At 45.0% G+C, this 22729-nt stretch overlaps 1 protein-coding gene across 3 annotated transcripts in view; it reads right to left on the bottom strand.

Moving 5' to 3' along the window:
- Nucleotides 1-22729, bottom strand: part of FAM3A (FAM3 metabolism regulating signaling molecule A) — a 99483-nt gene that overhangs the window by 65806 nt on the left and 10948 nt on the right. Inside the window, exons 1-4 of one of the 3 annotated variants that reach the window (XM_040324824.1) lie at nucleotides 22261-22387; nucleotides 12246-12321; nucleotides 3712-3822; nucleotides 669-692 (exon numbers count right to left, since the gene is read on the bottom strand). In XM_040324824.1, the coding sequence (XP_040180758.1) occupies nucleotides 669-692; nucleotides 3712-3822; nucleotides 12246-12258 (148 nt within the window). In that variant the 5' untranslated portion in view covers nucleotides 12259-12321; nucleotides 22261-22387. Of the gene's footprint in view, nucleotides 1-668; nucleotides 693-3711; nucleotides 3823-12245; nucleotides 12322-22260; nucleotides 22388-22729 lie in introns of those variants that run through there. The other 2 variants (XM_040324822.1, XM_040324823.1) reach the window with 2 other exon arrangements.

A 22729-nucleotide genomic window follows, 5' to 3' on the forward strand; every position in this document is an offset into this window, starting at 1 on the left:
CTAACTGCAAACGTTTTGTTGCCCTTCTCTTCTGCTCTCAGTTACACAGAAGCTGCCAATACCGAGTAAAAACTTGGCATGCAAGAACAATTTCAAAGCATAATTAGTCTTATCACAGCCCTGCTGCGATCAACCAATACTTGAATTTATCCGGAAACAGGCTCAATTCACATAGCATTATAAAAGGCCTACAAGGCCCCTTTTCTGCCCTAGAACTCCAATTCTCAAATCACAATGGACTTCGCTGTCACTTTTTGTTAAAATACAGTATCCTTATCTTTGTGAATTGAGTATCTTGTATGACATCCTATGATGGAAAGCATTTCATGATCATGGGAGAAGAACAGGACACTAAGTATATTGCAATTCCAGCAACCTTTGTTTATTTCCATGCACGATGGTTATGAAAGGTGTTCATTTCATAGATTACCATGCAGACTGAAATGTTACGAAGATCGTGCTGCGGCGTGAGCATGCATTTTCAGGATATGGACGCAGAGCGATTAAGCTACACTAAAAGCTCATGTGCCACAATTAATGATGATTTCATGAGGGGTTAGAAGGTTAGTAAGAGATTTTGCTTTGAGGGGAAAAATTTTGTGAAGGGTAAAATTGAGGTTAGAAATGAAGTAGCCAAGGTTTATTCAGGCACTGGTGCGAATACTCACCAGCTGTAGTGCTCACTTCAGGACCTGCGGACAACGAGCACAATTGAGGAATCAGGGGAAAAAAAAAACTGACATCCAACCAAAAATCACAGCATAACAGGATACATTTAGGAGAAGAACCAGACAATGGAAAACCAGTGGTGTCGACATGGAAACTATTTTACTGTAATCTTTATTTTAGGAAATAAAAAGTGAGATAGATGCTAAATTAAACACCGGGGATCTGGTCCTCATGTTACCTGCTTAGTCCCATTTCACTCATTGGTATAAGGACTGCTAAATAAAATGAAAGCCACTCACCAGAAGGATCAGACTAATGCCAATAGTTGAAGGGAAAGCATGGTTTTTTTCTATAGATGTTCTTTGTTATGGCCACATTTTAAGATGTAAATGTATTTCTTTGGGGGTTAAAAGGAAAAGTATGGCCAAAGCTTTTTTGGCCATACTTATCCTATGGATCAGAGGAGTGCCGTTAGTTCTTCACTCCTGTGACACATTTTGTAGCCAACCGCTGGGGCTCGATGTCGGCCGACATCACTCACCCAGTCCAGGCTTGGCAAAGATCCCGACCATATGGTCGGTATCCAGTCAGAAGCCTGGACCAGCACTTAGCTCAGGCTCTTAGACTCCTTTCACACTGAGGCGGTTTTCAGAGCTAGAAATAGACTCGAAATAATGCCTGAAAACTGCCTCCCATTAATTTTAGTGTGACTTTTCACACTGGGGCGGTGCGCTTGCAGGGCATTAAGAAAAGTCCTGCAAGAACCATCTTTTTAGCCGTTTGGGAGCCATGTATACAGCACTCCTAAAACACTCTGCTTATTGAATAGGCAGCGCTTCCAAAGCACCCGAAAAGCGATTTGGAAGCAGCGCAACACGGGAGCGTTTAACACCTTCTTTGGGGTTAAAAGCGCCCTGTTAGCGGCCGGGCACTGCAGTGTGAAAGTAGCCTTAGTAATTGGCTGAGGGCCTGAGCCAGTCCCTCCCACCCCCTTCACAGCCCAACAGTCCAGTAAGCACTCAAGGGGAGAGCAGACAGCCTGCAAACTGACAGTCTCAGGTCTCTGCTCAGAACGGAGGGGGAGAACTGAGCCATCAGCCGTATCTGATCACTTTGTTCTCACTGCAGAGCCATCGGAGGACAGATGCAGCATCGGATTGATGTTGCATCCAGCTAGGCGAGTATAAATGTTTATTTTTCTTTAAATCCTGAAACCTGCTTTTTAAGCAAATATTGTGCATGAATACTGGATATAAAATAGACTATATGGGCAAAAATTCGGGAACACCTGATAATTACACCTATATGAGCTTGTTGCACATCCCATTTCAAAATTATGGGCCCTAAAGAGAAAGTAAACCCTCTCTTTAAAAAAAAAAAAAAACCCTGCAAGACAAAGGCATAATGAGCTAGTATGCATAGCATATTAGCTCCTTATAAATTACTTAGCCGAGAACAAAGCCCCCGCAGCGGTCCTCGGACACCTCACCCAATGCCGCCATAATATCCGGAGTGCCTTCCAGGTACCACTGCTCCGGCGCTGTGACTGGCCAGAGCAGCGATGACGTCACTAACGGCATGCTCAGTGCGCCGTTGTCTACGGCGCATGCGTCGTAGACATCGGTGCCGTCTTTCTTGGGAATATCTCTTTAACCATGTTTAAGGAGATATTTCTTGGACCTACAGGTAAGCCTTAATCTAGGCTTACCTGTAGGTCAAAGTGGTCTGTAAGGGTTTACAACCACTTTAATATGTTGTTGCCTGCAACCCCATATTCCTCTCCTTTACTATCATACCTATAACATCCACCACTCTTCTGGGAATACTTTCCAAAAGATGTTGAAGTGTGCCTGTTGGAATGTGGTGAAGGGACACGGGTACGTGCATTACAAAACTTTTGACACAGTTACTGTAGATGTGATTCGGCTGTGTGTTCAGCAGTGTTATTTCACATGCTGACCTATAATGAGAACCTGCCATCTGTACCTATAATGTGTGTACTTTTCAACTGGAAAAGAACACAAAAGTCCCTTTTCCCCCTTGGGTTTACAGTAAATGCATGGGTGTTGCTTTAGAAAATCTGGTGCAAACATGGTGCAGTTTACCAGAGAAACCAACTAGGTCTCATCTTCCTTTCTGGTGTGTTACTACAGTTGCTGTAGTTTACTTTAATGGAGCGTTTCATTTTCAGGCAGAAAGTTGTGTTTTTACTGCGATTTTGCACAGGTCAAAGGGTCACCATGTAAAAAGCAGAAAAACACCTGTAATCTGCCAAAAAGAAGCTCATGTACTCTTTTGAGCTTCAGGCTACAAAATGTTGAGATGTGAAGAAGGGCCATTTAAATGAATGGGATTTTGCTTGTTGGGTGTTTTTTCTGCCATTTTACAAACTGAAAACGCTCAGGTGTGAATGAAGCATAAATAACCTTATGGTTGGCAATGTGCAATAAAAAAAACAAAAAAAAAAAAAAACAACTGTCTGCTTTGCACTTAAGCCCCTTTCACACTGGGGCGGGAGCCGCAGTGGCGGTATAGCGGCGCTAAAAATAGCGGCGCTATACCATCAGATTTGCCGCGGCATTCGGCCGCTAGCGGTGCTGTATTAACCCCCGCTAGCAGCCAATAAAGGGTTAATACCGCCCGCAATGCGCCTCTGCAGAGGCGCATTGCGGGCGGTATTGCCGCGGTTTCCCATTGTTTTAAATGGGAAGGAGCGGTATACACGCCGCTCCTCTCACGCTCCAAAGATGCTGCTTGCAAGATATTTTTTTCTCTGCCAATAGTACATCGCCTCAGTGTGAAAGCCCTCCAGCTTTCACATTGAGGTTGCTGGGCAGGAGTTTTTCAGGCGGTATAGCAGCGCTATTTTTAGCGCTGTACCGCCTGAAAAACTCCTCAGTGTGAAAGGGGTCTTACTCACCAGCTTTTCTAGTTTTGTGATCTACTAGAGAAATTTGAAGATGGATGGATAATTGCCTGCTAAGGAACAGCCCTGTTATTTCACATGCTTTCAGTTATCATGGGAAACAATTGATTACTTACCACCTAGAATTTGCTGCAATCTTGGGAAGCCACCTTGCCCTCCCAGCATAACTCCTGCCAAAATCCATGTCAAGCCCACTGTGAGGAGAACCACGATAATACGAACAGGACCTGCCAACAAAAAGTTAGTCTAGATCAACAACTTCAAACTTCAGCCTGTATAAGAGAAGGGTGTATGAGAAACTTTTACAAAGCATTTCCAAGGCTTTCCACAAACTTTAAGGAATATTAACCACTTGAGACCCGCGCTATTGACAAAAGACGTCAACAGCGCGGATCTCAAGTGCCAAGTGGACGTCTTTTTAAAAGCATTACGCGGGGGCGCGCAGCGGGTAAACACTGTCCCGGCGCATCGCTGGGGAGCCGATGCGTGTACATGGAGGCCGCGATGTCCGCCGGGTACACGCGATCGTCGGGAACACAGCAGGGACGTGGAGCTCTGTGTGTAAACACAGAGCTCCACGTGCTGTCAGGGAGAGGAGACCGATCTGTGTCCCTTGTACATAGGGACACAGCATCGGTCACCCCCCCAGTCACCCCCTCCCCCCACACAGTTAGAACACACCCAGGTTACACATTTAACCCCTTCCCTGCCAGTCACATTTATACAGTAATTAGTGCATTTTTATAGCACTGATCGCTGTAAAATGTAAATGGTCCCAAATTAGTGTCAAAAGTGTCCGATACGTCCGCCGCAGTATCAATAAAAAAAATCGCAGATCGCCGCCATTACTAGTAAAAAAAAAAAATCATAATTCTGTTCCCCATTTTGTAGGCGCTATAACTTTTGCGCAAACCAGTCGCTTATTGAGATTTTTTTTTTTTTTTACAAAAATACGTCGAAAAATACGTATCGGCCTTAACTGAAAAAAAAAAATAGTTTTTTTTAAAAAAAAAATGGGATATTTATTATAGCAACAAGTAAAAAATATATATTTTTTTTAAATTGTCGCTCTTTTTTTGTTTATAGCGCAAAAAATAAAAACCGCAGAGGTGATCAAATACCACCAAAATAAAGCTCTATTTGTGGGGGAAAAAAAGGACGTCAATTTTGTTTGGGAGCCACGTCGCACGACCGCGCAAATGTCAGTTAAAGCGACGCAGTGCCGGAAGCTGAAATTTCGCCTGGGCACGAAGGGGGTTTATGTGCCCAGTAAAGCAAGTGGTTAAACAGAATTACAGCATAACTCCTTTTGTTGAGGAAAAAAAAAAACAACATTCCACTCAGGGTGATCTATGTACATTGCAAGGATTATAACAACCTTTGTTGCAGATTCCTACCTTTTGTTATTCTGAAGAAATCCATGTCTGTGCCTCTGTGGGTCTAATGGGAGTGGTTTCACAATTATCATTCAGCTGTGGCAGCTCCTTTTGGAAATAGCTCACCAAAAATGATATTTTTGTTGCAGGGGATGCCTGAAATCTGACTTATATCTTAGGCAGACTTCTGGGAAAATTAGTGATCCAATCACACATGCCGGAAAGAGGAGTTACCCTTTAAGAATGCTGACCATCCCTTTAAAGCAAGCTCCTAGCAGATTTCAGAAGTTTTTTTGAAAAGCTTTGGTTCCACTTGAGGGGCCATTTACACTTGTGTGCCGTGGCAACGTGTGCTAAAATGCAAGCATTAACATGCGTTGGCAATTTACCTGCTCTGTGTTCGGTGTTGTGGTGCAAATCATTATGAATGCCCCCCCCCCCCCAACACATTGTACAGCAGAGCCCCAAAGCACCACAACACGCCACATTATACATAGTTACAAACACTATATTACCAAAAGTATTGTGATGCCTGCCTTTACACGCATATGAACATGAATATGAATTAAATGCAGAGTTTGTCCAGAGATGTGTGTTCAGGTAGGAGGAGATTTTCACTATAGCCTGGATACACTCCCACAGTGTGATGTCAATATCATGTGACCTGGCAAGCTTTGAGAACAAGGAAATGTTCTCTACGGCATAAAAAGACACAACTGAGCATGTGCAGGTTGGCTTCCCTACCTGTGTGTTAGAGCCCCATACACACTAAACAACTCTTTGTCCGATTTCCTTTAGATTTAACAAAACCGGGACCAAATAAGCCCTTTTACACAATGCAAAGGATTAAACCCTTAAGTTCCACAGTGAGTATAAGAAGCATGCAATTCTGCATATACAGACTGATTTTACTGTTGTGGGTTTAGTAACACTTTAATGGCATCCCAGTCTGAGTTGGCCCACCCTTTGCAGCTATAACTTCAACTCTTCTGGAAAGGATGGCAACAAGGTTTAGGAGTGTGTCTATGAGAATGTTTTAGTATTATTCCAGAAGCGGATTAGTGAGGTCAGGCACTGATGTGGACGAGAAGGCCTGGCTCGCAGTCTCCCGGCTAACTCATCCCAAATGTGTTCTGTTGGGTTGAGATCAGGACTTTCTTTTATGACATTTTTTTACTTTATTTTATTTGTAAACAGGCCGACATGGTTCAATAATACAAACAATACATGTGATGGGTTAGTTACACAACAACAACAATACATGAAATAAAGAAAACATTGCACACTACATGAAGCATCATGGTAGGCACCCACCATGTGGCGCAAGTGCAAAGTGGAATGTGCGCCCCAGGAGGGCGCCTGGGCTCTGTCGCTCAAGGAGACTAGTGGTGACTCTCAGAGAGTGTCTCCTTCTTGGAGAAGGAAGCGTATTTGTCAAGTTATATCCAGGTGTCAGGTCCACGCGACCAGTCCCTTCCTTTTCTTTTTATATCAAGAAAGAAGAAAAACCCCAGTGTGGGGGTGTAGAAAACTCCAGAGAAAGGAAAAACAGGACTGAAGAAAGGAAGAAAGGAAGAGTGGTCAAGGATAGAGGGCGGACGGGGGGGGGGGGGCGGACGGGTAAGTCCCTTTACATTTAGACTCCCCGTAGGGGTAGTTCCCCTACTTCGTGGTCTTACTCTCTATTGTGGAGATGATCTGGGGTGGGGGGGGATCATACTAATAAAATAACGTTCATACATCAGCCGTGGGAGCTCTCAATGCTTGGCCCTCAGCTGAATAGATGAAGATATTGCACAGTTGCCAAGTATTAGCAAATGTTTCCTGTCTGTTATGCGCTGTGAGGAGAAGGTCTTCCATGCGTTTTATCTCTTCCACCTTCGTGATGCATTGGGATATTGTCGGCGGGAGCGTGGCCTTCCAGTGAAGTGGAATGCAGGATTTTGCTGCATCCAAAATGTGTCCAATTACGGATTTTTTGTATGCCTTTTTCCGGAATGTTAGATACATACAGGAGAAAGAATGCGGGGTCGGCATGTCGCGATCCGTGAATTTCGAAACTACTTCACGAATCACCCGAAGCGACTCAGGCTGGGGCAGGACCAAAAGATGTGTAGCAGCGTTCCCTTGTCAGCCCGACAGCGCCAGCAAAGGACAGACGTCGCCGGGAAAAACTTGTGGAGCAGTATGGGTGTCCTGTACCATCGTGACAGTAGCTTGTAACTAGTTTCCTGGTTCTTAGCGCAAATTGAGGACTTGTGCGTAAATCTCAGAATGCGCTGTCGTCTGGCCGTACTGAACCGACAGTTTCGCTCCTCCTCCCATTTAAGCATACACGGGGGCATGAAGTCTGCGCGTGGTGTGTTTAAAAGACTATAGGCCATGGAGAGCGTATGCGACGTGGTAACTGAGGCGTTGCAGAGTTCCTCTAGTGTCATGAGAGGTTGGGCGTTAGTGGCCGGAGGTGTCAGAGAGCGAAGGAAATTATTTCGTTGATGGGACCTCAGGAAGTCCAAACGAAACGGGCCTGTGGGATCAGAAAGCTCCGCAACAGTGTTCCATCGCCCCCCTGAACTAAAGTGGGAGGCCTGGTGGAGGCCCGCCTCGCCTCCGAAAGGCCACATCACGTATGCCCGGCGTGAACTGGGGGTTTCCCAAAATGGGATACAAAGGTGAGTTGGTTGAGGATATAGGCGTTTGTGAGACGAGTCTGGCGCAGACTCGTGTCGTGTTGCCAATCAGCGGGTGGCGTTTAGTGTCCGTCGGTAGGCTCGAGAAGCACCAAGGTGTTCTGTTGAGGGGGATCTCGGTCTGGTCCTGTTCCATCTGCGCCCAGAGCTTGCTCTCCTGATTGCGGCACCAGTCTATAAGCCTACCTAGGCGAGTTGCTTGGTGGTAGGCACGAATATCCGGCAGTGCAAGGCCCCCCTGACATTTGGGTAAGACTCTAGAAGTTTAGCTGAGAGTCGTGGTCTCTTTTTAGCCCATACGAATTCAGTGAATGTGGATTGCACCCGTTTAAAATATGATGCAGGGATGTGTATAGGCAGTGCTTGCATGAGGTAAAGGAATTTCAGGAGGATTGTCATCTTCAAGATGTTACAGCGGCCCACTCAAGAGTGTAGTCCCGTATGCCACTTGTTCAGGAGCGCCCGAATGGTCTTTAGCAGGGGTGGGAAGTTAAGATCGTATAGCCGTGAGATCGTTTGGGGGATGTGTGTGCCCAGGTATTTCAGGGCAGTTGTTGTCCACTTCAATTTAAATCTGGCCTGCAAGTGCGCGAGTTGTGTGTGCGGTATCCCCACACCCATGGCTTCCGATTTGGTGTAATTAATTGTCAAATTGGAGAGGACTCCATAGTGTTTAAATTCCATCAGGAGGGTTGGGAGGGAGACAGAGGGGTTGGTGAGGGAGAACATAAGGTCGTCGGCATAGGCCGACACCTTATGTTGGGTACGATTTATTGTCACTCCGGATATATCAGGGTTCAGTTGTACGTGGCAAAGGAACGGTTCCAAGGAGATGGGGAATACGAGGACACACCTGGCGCGTCCCATTAGTGATCTGGAAAGGGTCGGAGGTTAATGAGGGTTCCACGAATCACCGCCTTGTGGTCTTCCCATACCAGGCCCGCCCCGCTCTCTGTGGCATTGTTAGTATGAAAGTAATTGGTTATTTCTCCAATCACATCAGCTAGTACCTCAGGGTCCTGAAGAAGACCCTCATTAAGCCTCCATGGCTTCCTTTGGCCCCTGTAGAAGTCGGTTAGGGCATACCTCATTGAGATCGGGGCATGGTCTGACCAAGTGGTAGAACCCAGTGAGACCCCTTTAACAGCTTGCAGTTGGTTGTGGGGAACAAAAATGTAATCTATGCGCGAATACGTGTTGTGGGGGCGGGAGAAGAAGGTGTAATCCCGCTCGCTGGTGTGGAAAAGACGCCAAGCGTCAATAAGCTGCGATGCATGTAGAGCTAGATGTACGGCCCTACGCATGCCCGAGTGGTCGAGGAGCGACCTGTAGAGGTGTCTTCAGTGGGGAGCAGGGGGATGTTAAAGTCTCCCCCTAAAATAAGCTGACCCCCGGAAAATGTCCGGAGGGCGGCTAGGTGTTTTTTGATGAAGGTGCCTTGTTGGCTGTTGGGGGCGTAGAGGCTGGCAATATTCACCTTCGTGTTGCCGATCAGGCCCCGGATAAAAAGGAATCTGCCCATCGGATCCGTCCGGAACGCTGTCGGGGTCCACGGGAGTTAAGCTGAAATCAAAATAGAGACCCCTCTAGACTTGGCCTCAGAGTACGCCGAATGGTATACCATCGGGTAGAATCTATTTTTGAGAATTGGAAAGGTATTTTCTCTAAAGTGCGTCTCCTGTAGGAGGACAACATCAGCATTCAGGCGTCTCAGGTCGTTGAGCAGCATCCGCCGCTTCTCTGGGACATTAAGCCCCTTTGCATTCAGAGTGACCACATTAATCTCATCCATTGCCATGGAGGGAGATGGGGGATAAGCAGGTGACAGAAAAAGGGGGGGGCACAGTAGGGGATGGGGGGGATAGTAAGGGTTAGCAACCGGTATAGGTTATAGAAGTCAGAGAAGAGAAGTAGCCCCCTAATGAAATTTGTTTTTAACCCCTTATTAACCTTTAGTTTACCCTAATCAGCTCTAATGAAGTCCTTTCTCCCCCCAAACCATTATTTTCTTGCCAATTTGTATTTCTAGATCATATTCTATGGCACATAACCTGATCTAACGCATATTGTTATCCTGGTTCTTCTATAATGAACGCTATGGTGGTTACTGTCACATGTTAAGGGTCGGCATACAGTCCCTTCCAATGGAACTCTGCTAACAGTAGTAGTAATTTTTTGCTTAGAATAAAGATCACGCAACACTTTATATCACATTATTCAAAATAATTGGGCTAACTTTACTGGGTTTTTTATTATTCATTAACCACATCCCATCCGGCCACTGCATATATACGGCCAGGTGGGCCCACTCTGAGTTGACGTTCAGGAAAGTCCCTCAGGAGGGGGATCGTGCCCACGTCACCCAGACACGGCACATCTCTGATCGGCAGGAGGGCTCTATGATTGGCCCCCCCTTATCACATGATGGCTGTGTCCAATCACAGCCGTCAGGCGATGTAAATGGAGAGCTGGTTGCTAGGCAATCGGCTCTCCTCTCCGCACACGAAAGTTGTCAGTGAGGAGAGGAGAGCGGATCTCTGCAGCCAGCTGGTGATGAGTATGAACGTTTATTTACAGCTTTTTACACACTGATCACCAGCCTAGTGTCCACACACGTCCCCAAAACTTATGTCCCCACACAGTAAAAACACCTGTCCCCCACATATGTAACAGTAAAATCATATGTCCCAATGATCATCTGCGCACATCTGTACATGATCATCTGCGTACATATGTCCGATCATCACATAAACCAATTATTATACACTAAACTGGATTTTTACCAAAGACATGTAGCAGAATACATTTTGGCTTAAATTTATGACAAAATTTGATTTTATTGGATTTCTATTAAAAAAGAAAAAAGAAAATATATTTATTTTTCCAAATATCCGCAACTTTTTCGCTTATCTCGCAAAAAAAAAAAAAAAAAAAACCTTGTGAATAAACACCACCAAAAGAAATCTATTTGTGCAAACAAAATGATAAAAATGTCATTTGGGTACAGCGTTGCATAACCACACAATGGTCATTGAAAGTGTGAGCCCTGAAAGCTGAAAATTGGTCTGGGAAGGAAGGGGGTGAAAGTGCCCAGTATTGTGGTTAAAGTATATCCCCCCCCCCCCCCCCCCCCCAAAAAAATGTGTGCAAATACAGTGTAACATAAAATATTGCAACAACTCCCATTTTATAAGTAATTTTCTAGCAAAAAATACTGATTTTGTAAGCACTTGTGTCAGAAAAAGGCCTGGTCTTTAAAGGGGTTGTAAACCCTTGCGGTTTTTTACTTCAATGCATTTTTTTTTTTAACACAACAAGAAGGTTTCTCTTCATCTCTGAGCAATGTTGTGATAAAATTGTCAGGCTGCCTGTGTTTTTTTTTTTGTTTGTTTGTTTTTTTAACAGCTGTGAGCAGACAATGGCTCTGCACTGAATTATAGAAATGCCATTTTAAAATCATGAGGGGGGTTTAATAGTAATCTTCATTCTTTAACCAGTTAAGACCCGGACCAATATGCAGGTTAAGGACCTTGCCCCTTTTTGCGATTCAGCATTGCGTCGCTTTAACTGACAATTGCGTGGTCATGCGACGTGGCTCCGAAACAAAATTGGCGTCCTTTTTTCCCCACAAATAGAGCTTTCTTTTGGAGGTATTTCATCACCTCTGCAGTTTTTATTTTTTGCGCTATAAACAAAAATAAAGCGACAATTTTGAAAAAAAAAATCTATATTTTTAAATTTTTGCTATAATATCCCCAAAAAAGATATATATAAAAAAAAAAAAAAATGTTCTCAGTTTAGGCCGATACGCATTCTTCTACCTATTTTTAGTTAAAAAAATATTGCAATAAGCGTTTATCGATTTGTTTGCGCAAAATGTATAGCGTTTACAAAATAGGGGATAGTTTTCTGACATTTTTATTATTTTCTTTTCTTTTCTTTTCTTTAGCGTTTTCTTTTCATGACTGCAACATTATGATGGACACATCGGCCACTTTTGACACATTTTTGGGACCATTGTCATTTTCACAGCGAAAAGTGCTATAAAAATGCACCGATTACTGTGAAAATGACAATGGCAATGAAGGGGTTAACCACTAGGGGGCGCTGTAGGGGTTAAGTGTGACCTCATGTGTGTTTCTAACTGTAGGGGGGCGAGGCTGGATGTGCGACGTCAATGATCGTCGTTCCCTATATCAGGGAACAGACGATCACCGACATTGCCACAAAGAAGAACGGGAAGGTTTGTTTACACTCACCTCTCCCTGTTTTTCAGCTACTGTGACCCGATTGCGGGACACCTGCGGCGATCGCGTCCGTGGTCACGGAGATTCAGGCCGGGTCGCGGCGGCGCACCCGCGACCCAAGGCTGGGCTCTTAAAGGGGACGTATATATGTGTCCATGTGCCCAGCCGTGCCATTCTGCCGACGTACATTGTCGTGCTGCGGTCCTCAAGTGGTTAAGGATTAATCGTGCAGCTCTATAAACAGAGATTCAATTTTTTCATGCTCCAACTGCCTATTTTGAAACAAATTACAATACAAATCTCACAATTGCACCGCAGACAAAGCTGGTAAAGTTACCTGCTAACCGCATAATGTAGCTGAGAAGCACGCCTCCTGCCCGGGTACTTTGGGCGATCTCCCTCTCCGAGTCACCCTGCATAAAGAAAATACAATTAAAGTCATAACTCATCCTGGTTTACAAATCCTACCTGTAGATCATTGTTATGGCTTTCGTGATGTTCTTTTTATTTAAAAGCCGACCTGCCGAACCCAGAAATACTTTTTCCCGGCATGTGATTATTGCCTGGGGCAATAGCCGCTAGCAATAATCAGTTTTCCCACCAGGGATGGCTCCCTATGTCACGACTGTGTTGATGGGGGAATTAAGCGACTTGAAGAAAAAAAAAAAAAAATAAAAAAAATAAAAAAAAAAAAAAAATCGCACCATTCAATATGGCCTGCCTAAAGCTAGCCATACACATGTAGTCCTAAACGGAGATGAACAAAATAAATAAATAGATTCCCCCCAGCCATGCCAAACAGTGCGAATGGAGAAATCTCCACTTCCGGTTATTGTATTCAGATAGCCACAGCACTTGCAGCTGCCTGAATACCCTTGAACAGTGACTGCACCTGATAGGATGAAGACACTATTCCACTGATCATTTGCCTTGCTCAGTAGACTTTTAAAAAAATCTACTCCCGTTTAGCTGGTTTGTACCGACAAGGCCAAGCTGCGTGTGGCTGGTTCTAAAGGCAGGTTTGTTACCTTAAGCATTCTCTGCATTAGCACACAAATAGGCGGCCCCACTAGACAGGGCTTTTTTTCCATGGGGCCGCATATTCGCACATCTCCCTTTGTGCTGGGCCCCGTACCAACAATCAGGACGCAAAACACCCAATTCTGGGTCACCCGATAGCTGAGATAGCCGTTGATTGGCTACCACAGTGATCAGTTACTGTGAAGCCCGTTCCCACGTTTTCTCCTTTCTGTAAAATGGAGAGGTCTCTCTCTCTCTCGGAGATTTCCCATTTACCACCAAATGAAAGCCCAATTTGTCCTGGAAAAAAAAAACACAAGGTATAATCCAACTGGATGCACAAATTAGTTGTGATGATATGTACAGTTTTACCAACACATGTCAAAGTTGAAAAATTGTGCTTCAGCATTAAGATTTGTTTTAAGGGGTTAAATTTGTTAAATTTGTTTGAAGGGGTTACGGTAAAAAAAACCTTCTGCAAGCCACTCGCTCTTCCCCACCCAGACTTACCTAAACTCAATTTATTGATATGACCAGAAGCAGCAGCTCTCTCTCCTCATTGGCTCCTACTGCTGTCAATTACAGCCAGTGAAGAGGAAGCGAGGGGTGAGCGAGAGGAGCTGTGCTATGTAATTCAATGGACACAGGGTGGGGCTCAGGAGCGAGTGCCCCCATAAGCAAGCGGCTTGGTGTGGGGGGAGCTAAGAGTGCTAGTTGGGGACCCGAGAAGAGAAGGATTGGGGCTGCTCTGTGCAAAACCATTACACAGAGCAGGCAAGTATATGTTTTTTATTTTTATTTTTTTAACGCACATTTACAATCACTTTAAAAAGGTGAGAATTGCCCTAATTTTAAGAGATTTCTGCTTATTCAACCCGGACTTCCATTGTAAGAAGGAGCAGTAAAGCAGAACGGCGTGGAACTGTAAAGTAAAGTAATGTCAATGTAATGAGAAAACATGACGGCCCCATGTACATCTATAATTAAATTACAAAACGTAAAAAACGTTTCTAATCATACTGTACACATTCAGTTGAACACACCTACATGTGAATATAAAGGGACACAAACTGAAGAGACTAGAATCCCCTTGTATGTGTGTACTAGAGCTGAACAAACCAGTTCTTATCGCCTAGAGATAAGCCAAGTTTGGAGGCAGCAGGCACTCACCTAAGTATATAAACACTGCAATCATTGCATTCTACACCAATTTCCTCAGAGGCCTTTAAGGTACACTAAAGCTTCCTTTTTTTTTTTTTTTTAAATAAACATGTTATACATGTTATACTTACCTCCACTGTGCAGCTCGGTTTGCACACAGTGGCCCCGAACCTGGTCTTCTGGGGTCCCTCTGCAGCTGTCTCGGCTCCCCCCCACAAGAACATTCCATCTTAATGCAAGCTCACATGGTGGAAAGTCCTTGCGGGCGCGCTTCTGTGATATAGCCGCTCACTGTATCACTCGGCCCTGCCCCCTGGTGCGCCACGTCATTGGATATGATTGACAGCAGCGATAGCCAATGGATGAGCCGAGAAGCCGGCCCAGAAGCCTGCGCGTTCACGGCGTGGGAATTTCAAGGGGTCAGGTAAGTAAAGGGGGACTCGGGGAAGGGGGGCGCTAATGCATTAAGGTGAAAAAACATCTACCTTTACAACCCCTTTAAAAAGTTGTCCATATTCCGTGACATCTGGATAAACAAAGCAAGCAGTGTGCGGGTCTTAAACTGCATTCACACCTAGACGTATGTTACCGCGGCGTATTTTGCCGCGACAAATTGCGGCGTTTTGTCCCGTGATTTGCCGCGACAAAACGCGGTAAAATACGCCGCGGTAACATACACAGGAGGGGTGACAACATTGTCAGCTATGGCCGAACGCCGAAAGCTGCCTGAAAAAAAGGTCCGGGACTTGTTTTCAGGCGGCAGGCGTACAGCGTTCGGCGTGGAGATGTGAACCATCTCCATAGCCGACAATGTAAACTCACCCCTCCAGCGTATCAGGGGCTGCTGCGGCGTCGCGCTACAGGCGTATATACGCCTAGGTGTGAATGGGCACTTAGGCTTCATGCACAGGGGACGTTTTTACAACCGCTCCTGAACAATTTAACTTGACAGCTAGAAAGACGCAGGTTACTGCGTTTAGCATCTTAAATGTGGGAAATTTCGTTGTCTGAACTCATTTTTTTGCCTTCAAAAAAAGGCCTATAAAATGCAACTGCCTAAAAACGACAGTTAACGACCTTGTTTATATGTACACATAAGAGAACATTGAATGAGTTCAGCGGCAGTTGGAAAAAGTGCCCAACTGCCTCTGAACCTCCGTTTAGCAGAAGCACATGGGACCTTATACATACTGTACACTGCTAATAGGATGTGGATGTCTGGCACGTTATAGGACCATATTATTAATAGGATGTGGAGAAAAGTCACCAACAGAGAACATATGTCTGATACAGTTCTACACAGTCTGGCCGGGAATGTTCCTATGTGGCTGGCATGACTGCTATCTCTCCAGGACAGATGAATGTCCTCAATAACCGCCCCCCCCCCCCCCCTCCACCTCCTTGCACAAACATGCAAAGATTATTAGGGCAGCTGGGATGTGCTGGACCCAGCCTGATATTTGTAGACAGCTTAGCCGATATCTGCTGACCATATTTATGAACATAGAGAGTTCTCAAGAAACCACATTTGAGCGTTGTCACTGACACAGAAATACATATCCCAAAAAGGCCTAGTTAGACTTACCGGTGACGGTATTTCTAAGAGCCTTTCAGGACAACCTTGGAGAGAGCGCAGCTCCGCCCATTTTCTAGGAAACACCCATGATCCTTTAAGATCCCTCCTCTTCCACCATGGCCTCAGTTATTGTGGTCTCCGACAACTGGAAAACAAAGCACAGAAGAACCACAACAAACCATGATAGGCATTTAAAACATACTCTTATTCTAATACCTAGGGAGGGAAAATAGCGGTTGTCGTGAAAGGCTCTTAGAAATACCGTCACCGGTAAGTCTAACTAGGCCTTTCTCTTATCGCCTTTCAGGACAACCTTGGAGAGGATAACCGAGTAACTTACCCTAGGGTGGGACCACTGCTTGCAGTACCTTCCTGCCGAAGGCTTGCTCCGCAGCGGACAGTAAGTCTAGCCTGTAGTGCCGTAGAAAGGTCGAATAGCTGGACCATGTAGCCGCCTTGCAGATTTGGTCAGGCGTAGCACCGGCTCTTTCGGCCCAAGAAACTGCCGTAGATCTTGTTGAATGGGCCCTGATTCCCGTAGGAGGCACCTCTCCTCTGGCTTGATAACTCTCTATGATGGCTTGTTTAAGCCATCTTCCCAACGTGCTTTTAGAAGCCTTCTCTCCTTTTCGTGACCCTGAGAATATTACGAACAAGGCGTTTGACTTCCTGAACTCTTTGGTGACAGAAAGGTATTGAAGTACACATCTTACATCGAGAGTATGAAAGGTTTCTTCCCCTGCATTAGAGGGAGCTGAACAAAAGGTAGGAAGGATTATTTCCTGAGACCTGTGAAAGGTTGATGAGACCTTAGGAAGAAAGGCTGGATCTGTTCGAAGAATTATCCTGTCCGGAAAAATTCTTAAATAAGGTTCTGTGACTGCCAAAGCTTGGATTTCGCTGACCCTTCTTGCGGTCGTGATGGCCACCAAAAAAATTGTTTTTAATACTAAATTTTTCAAAGGAATATTCCCTATGGGTTCAAACGGAGTCCCCGTGAGACCCTGCAACACAATTGATAAATCCCAACTGGGAAAGGTTTTAAAGGCTATTGGCCTACTTCGACCCAATGCCTTAAAAAATCTTGAAATTAAATGTTCCTTAGATAGAGTTCTTTCCAAATAAACTGAAAGAGCTGCTACTTGTGTCCTTAGGGTGCTAATTGCTAACCCTTTCTCCATTCCTGCATGAAGAAATTCCACAACAGAAATTACGCTATGAACCTGGAAATTTTTGGACGTACACCAGGAATTAAATTTTCTCCAGACTTTGAGGTAAATTGCTCTGGTTACACTTTTCCTGCTGTCTAGCAGAGTTTATTACTTTATCCGAGAGTCCCTTTGATCTTAAAAGGTCTTCTTCAGAAACCAGGCCGTCAACTGTAAACGTTCCACTTCCGGATGGTTCACAGGACCCTGAGACAGTAGGTCTTTCCTGAGTGGTAGCTTCCACGGTGGTTTTGTGGCTAAATTCTGCAGTGATGCAAACCACGGTCTTTTTGGCCAGTAGGGAGCGATTAGGATCAGACTGGCTTTTTCTTCCCTGAACTTTCTTAAGACTAGTGGTATTAGTATGAAGGGGGGAAGGCGTAGCACAGCTGGTAGTGCCACTGTTGAGCTAGAGCGTCTATGGCTACTGCCTGGTCCTCTCTGTGAAGGGAGAAAAATTTTCGCACCTTCGCATTCTGCTGGTTGGCGAACAGGTCTATCTGTGGTTGACCCCATTCCTGCGTGATTGACATGAAAACTTCCATGTTTAAGCTCCATTCTGCCTCTACTATGCACCTCCTGCTCAGTAGGTCTGCCAACAAGTTTTGAGACCCTTTTAGGTGTATTGCTGACAGGGACGCTACATTTAGCTCTGCCCAAGATAGCAGACGGTTGGCCAACTGCATCAGACTTCTGCTTCTGGTTCCCCCCTGCTTGAGGACATAAGCCACTGCTGTGGTATTGTCCGACAGAACCTGAACATGGTGACCCTTCACTGATTGACAAAAAGCCTGAAGCCCCAGGAATATAGCTTTTAATTCCCTCCAATTTGAGGACCTTCTGGCTTCTGGTTTGGACCAGGTGCCCTGAGCAGTTTGTCCCTCTAGATGGGCTCCCCACCCCCAGGAACTTGCGTCTGTTGTGAGACGCTTCTCTACCGGAAAGACCCAAGGAAGGCCCCTGGTCAGATTGACAGGATTTCTCCACCACCAGAGTGCTCTTTTGACGTTGGATGTTAATCTGATACGTTTCTCTAGAGACTCCTGGTGTGACCAGGTTTGAAGGATACTCTTCTGGAGAGGACGAGAGTGAAACCTCGCCCATGGAACTGCCGGGATTGAGGATGTGAGTAGTCCCAGGACTGCCATTGCTGTCCTGACTGACATCCCTAAGTTTGTCTGGGCCTGAGCTACAGAAACCAAAACCTTCTCTATCTTTTCTTGGGGTAAAAAGACCTTCTGAAGGATAGAATTTATGGTATATCCCAGGAACCTTGTCTCTTGAGAGGGTACCAGATTTGATTTCTCTCGGTTTAGTAACCAACCTAGACCTCCGAGATGGACCTGCGACACCTGGAGATTCGTCGCAACTTGATCCCGGGAGTCTGCGAAAAAAAGCAGGTCGTCCAGATACGGGACGACCGAAATCCCTTTCAGCTTCAGCGGTTCCAAGGCTTCCGCCATGATCTTCGTAAAGATCCTGGGGGAGGAGGAAAGGCCGAAGGGGAGAGCCCTGAATTGAAGGTGCCATACCCTGGATCCCAGGTTCACCGCCAGCCTGAGAAATTGCTGGGATGCTTGGGCAATCGGGACGTGTAAATAAGCATCCCTGAGGTCCAGGGATGCCATGAAACAGCCGGGGGTCAGTAATTTTGCTATGGAGTAGATGGTATCCATGCGGAAATGTTTGTATCTGATCGACTTGTTTAACACCTTTAAGTTTAGGATCAGGCGAAACTTGCCCGAGGGCTTCTTTACTAAAAAGATGTGGGAATAGAAACCCTGGCCTTCTTGATGTTTTGGGACTTGGATTACAACTCCCTGACTCATCAGATCCTGAAGCAGGATCGTCATTGCAGAAGCTTTCTCTTTGTCTCGGGGAAGGGCTGTGATATAGAACCTTCTCGGGGGACATTCTGAAAATTCCAGACTGTACCCTTCCGTGATGATTCTCTCCACAAAGGGACTGATGGACATCTGTTTCCACTGTGGAAGAAAGGCAGACAATCTTCCTCCCACCGGAAGCAGATCGTCACTTATTTTTGGTAGTCTGTTCTGAGGGGCTTTTGAAAAGGATACCTCCTCTACCTCTACCTCTTTGGGACCCCCAACGTTTTTTATTTTCTTCCTTGTTCTTATAGGGTTGTTGAAAAGGACGAAAATTCTTTTTGGGGTTTTGACCCTTTTTAAGGGGAAAAGCCTTTTTCTTATCAGCCGTTCTGTCAAGAACCTTTTCCAGATCCTGACCGAACAACAGATCTCCTGAAAAGGGTAGACCACAAAGTTTTACTTTAGAGGGTGTATCACCCGACCAGGTCTTTAGCCATACTGCTCTTCTGACTGAATTTACCAAGGCTGCAGACCTTGCGGCCATTTTAATGGACTCAGCAGATGCATCTGCCATATATTTAATGGCTTTCAAAATTAACGGAAAGGACTCTAGCAGATCCTTTCTTGGGGTGCCTGCCTCTACATGACTTTGTAGCTTTTCAACCCAGCACTCCAAATTGCGGGCAACAACTGTGGCGGCTATGGCTGGCTTCAGGCTGGTTGAAGTGGAATCCCAGGCCTTTTTTAGGAGGGAATCAGCTCTTTTATCCATCGGATCCTTCAAAACCCCCATGTCCTCAAATGCCAGATCTGTATGACGCGAAACTTGTGAGAAAGCGGCGTCTACTTTAGGTCTTTTGTTCCATAACTCGGAATCACTGTCTTCAAAAGGAAACCTTCTTTTAAGGGTTTTGGAAAAAAAAGGAGCCCGTTCAGGGTCTTTCCATTCCTTTTTGATTGTTTCCGAGAGGACCTTGTGCACCGGGAAAACCCGATGTTTGGTTTCATCCAATCCTTAATACATTTTATCATGTATGGATAACTGGACTTTTTCTTCCTGGATATCCAGGGTAGTGTAAATTGCCATAAGTAACTCCTGAACCTCTTCTAAGGACAATTTAAATTTAGAAGTTTTGCTACTATCATCTTCCTCTTGTTCCTCCTCATCTGAATCCCTGAGAGAGGCGAGAGTACTAGTTCCTTCATCTGCCGAATCCCCATCTGTTTGTCTAGACAACGGGATTTTCGGGCTAGGTGGTGGCTGCTGAGGCTCCCCCTGACTTGCGGAGCCTTGTGCAATCAGATCCTTGACCGATCCTAAAGAGCTTGCCAGTTCCTGAACTGAAGAGAATAGATCTTTATACTGTTGTGAAGTTTCCTCTTCTACCAAATTTTTAATACAGGATCTGCACATGGGTTTTTGCCACGAATCCCTTAAAGGATTCCTGCAAGATGGGCATTTCCTTGGAGCATCCAAGTGTTTGGTTTTGCCTGCAGATTTTTCCTGCAACGAGATGACAAACCAAATTACTAACCCAGCAAAAGGTTTTTTTTTTTTTTTTTTTTTGAAACACCCAGTGCTGCCACCACCAGAAACAAACAAGGGGAAAGTAAGTGCCACTACCCCTTACGGCTATACAGACCAAGAACATTAAAACTTGGTCTGGTAACCACAGGCTCCCTCAGGGAGGATCACAATACCACACAAATAAGCCCAACAGAGTAAGAATAAAAGGCACCATTGTACCCCTCTTACCTGGGCCTGACCGGTGCCTGCAGCGCCTGTATCCGCTGGTGCTGTCTGTCTCTCCTCCATCGTAGAGCGCAGCGAATAGTAGCTGGAAAAAGCCCCGTTTTTCAAATTTTCCCGGCGTCCCGCGTCATCATCGGGGGCCGGAAACGGAAGCGCCGGTCACCTGACCTGTCCCACAGACGCTGCGTTCCAGGCGCCGAGAACCACTGCGCCACGCCCTCCCAGGAAGCAGCGTCACCGTGCGCGACGCACTCGCCGGCCGGGACCCGGAGCTGGAATGCGGAACGCCACCGACCTGCAGCAGCTACCGCTCGGCCACCAGGCCCTACCGCAGCACCCGGGCACACGTCGCCACCCCCTGGGAGGCCGGATTCTCCACTGAGCCGGCGCGTCTGGGGACTCCTGAACGTCCCCTCCCCGTGGAGGGGAGCCGGGATGGTCACTGCAGAAAACAAACGAGGTGAGCTAACAACCCCTCCGCCTTGGAGAGAGCGCAGCTCCCTGGTTCCCTATGATGCTTCCACCATGGCGGAGGAAACACAATAACTGAGGCCATGGTGGAAGAGGAGGGATCTTAAAGGATCATGGGTGTTTCCTAGAAAATGGGCGGAGCTGCGCTCTCTCCAAGGTTGTCCTGAAAGGCGATAAGAGAAAGATATATTATATATACACACTGAATATATAACATACGATCGCAATAGGCATATTATAGGGGATAGATTTATGGCATTACTTTTTTTTTTTACTAGTAATGACTGCAATCAGCGATTTTTAGCGGGATTGCGGCGGACAGATCAGACACTTTTTGGGGACCATTGACATTTATACAGCAATCAGTGCTATAAATAGCCACCGATTACGGTGTCACTGTCAGGGAAAGGGTTAAAGGGGTTGTAAAGGTTTTTTTTTATAAACATGACATACTTACCTCCACTGTGCAGCTTGTTTTGCACAGTGAGAAATGAAAAAAGGGGGGTTCCCCTGGGTGGACATTTAAGGCACTAATAATATTTCAAAATATACAGGATGTTGAGAGTAAAAAAGTTTTTTTTTTTTTTTTAAATATTAAAATTAAAATACAGAGTTCCAAAGATTGTCATTATATAGGTAAATACAAGAAAAACCTTCTTTACACCCAACGCGTTTCGGGATAACCTTCTTCAGGGGTGTGTAGAGAAGGACAATTAGTTCATCTGGAGCGTAAGAATACATAGAGATAATTACATGCATTTATAGCATTATTAAATATATACACACAATAAGTTTATATATATATATATATATATATATATATATATATATATATATATATATATATATATATATATATATATATATATATATATATATATATATATATATATATATATATATATATATATATATATATATATATATATTAGGGCCGAATCAACTGATCGAGTAATCGGCAACTAATAGATTATGAAAATAATCGATTACAATTTTCATAATCGATTAATCGACCAGTAACATAATGGGGTTAAAAAAAAACTAAAATTTAAATTTTGTAGGCTCCAAAGCAACTTATTCCCTTGTAACAGCACTGGACCAATCATGAGGCACCCAGACCTATCGCATGCTCACCCGCTGCCAGAAGTGTCAAGTATTTCACTTCACTCCCAGCCTCCAAATGGTGCAGCAAAGGAGCAAGGAAAGGTGAGTATATGATAGAGCAACCCTTTACGTTCCCTGCAAAGGAAATCCATAATGATATTGCGGTCTCTTCTCCTGAAAATGTATTCGTCTGGCTGCTCTTGTAATTCAAAAAATTCGGATTCACTGACCTGGAACAAGTGTGGAGGTTTCCTCAGTACAGGACCATTTTGCTGAAGAGAACCAAGGGTGTCTCTCTCCCAAATGACACTGCGGGCCAAATTGCACAGCTTGTAAATGTTGAATACCACCACCAACCAGCCTATCTAGTTTAACCTGAACATGTGGGAGTTGGCAGACAACACACAAGTTATAAACTAACCAATATGCACGTTGACAAATGATCACGTTTCTTCACTGATCAACCTCTCCCGATAGAAATAGCTGATGTATCGATGACGCAAATACATTTTTAGCACACGGGAAGTGGATGAGCGATAGTTAGAAGATACAATCATAAGCCTTCCATAGTATCCGTTTCCACCAGGCAACCTCTGATTGAATTTATGACCAACTCTCAGTGCTACTGATTGATACTAAACAATCCGTTTTTTACCCTGGAAAGTTGACACAGTTTGAGTGTAAATCGATTGAAGTGAA

This window comes from Rana temporaria, chromosome 9 (genome assembly GCF_905171775.1).
Source record: "Rana temporaria chromosome 9, aRanTem1.1, whole genome shotgun sequence".
Classification (NCBI taxonomy): Eukaryota; Metazoa; Chordata; class Amphibia; order Anura; family Ranidae; genus Rana; species Rana temporaria.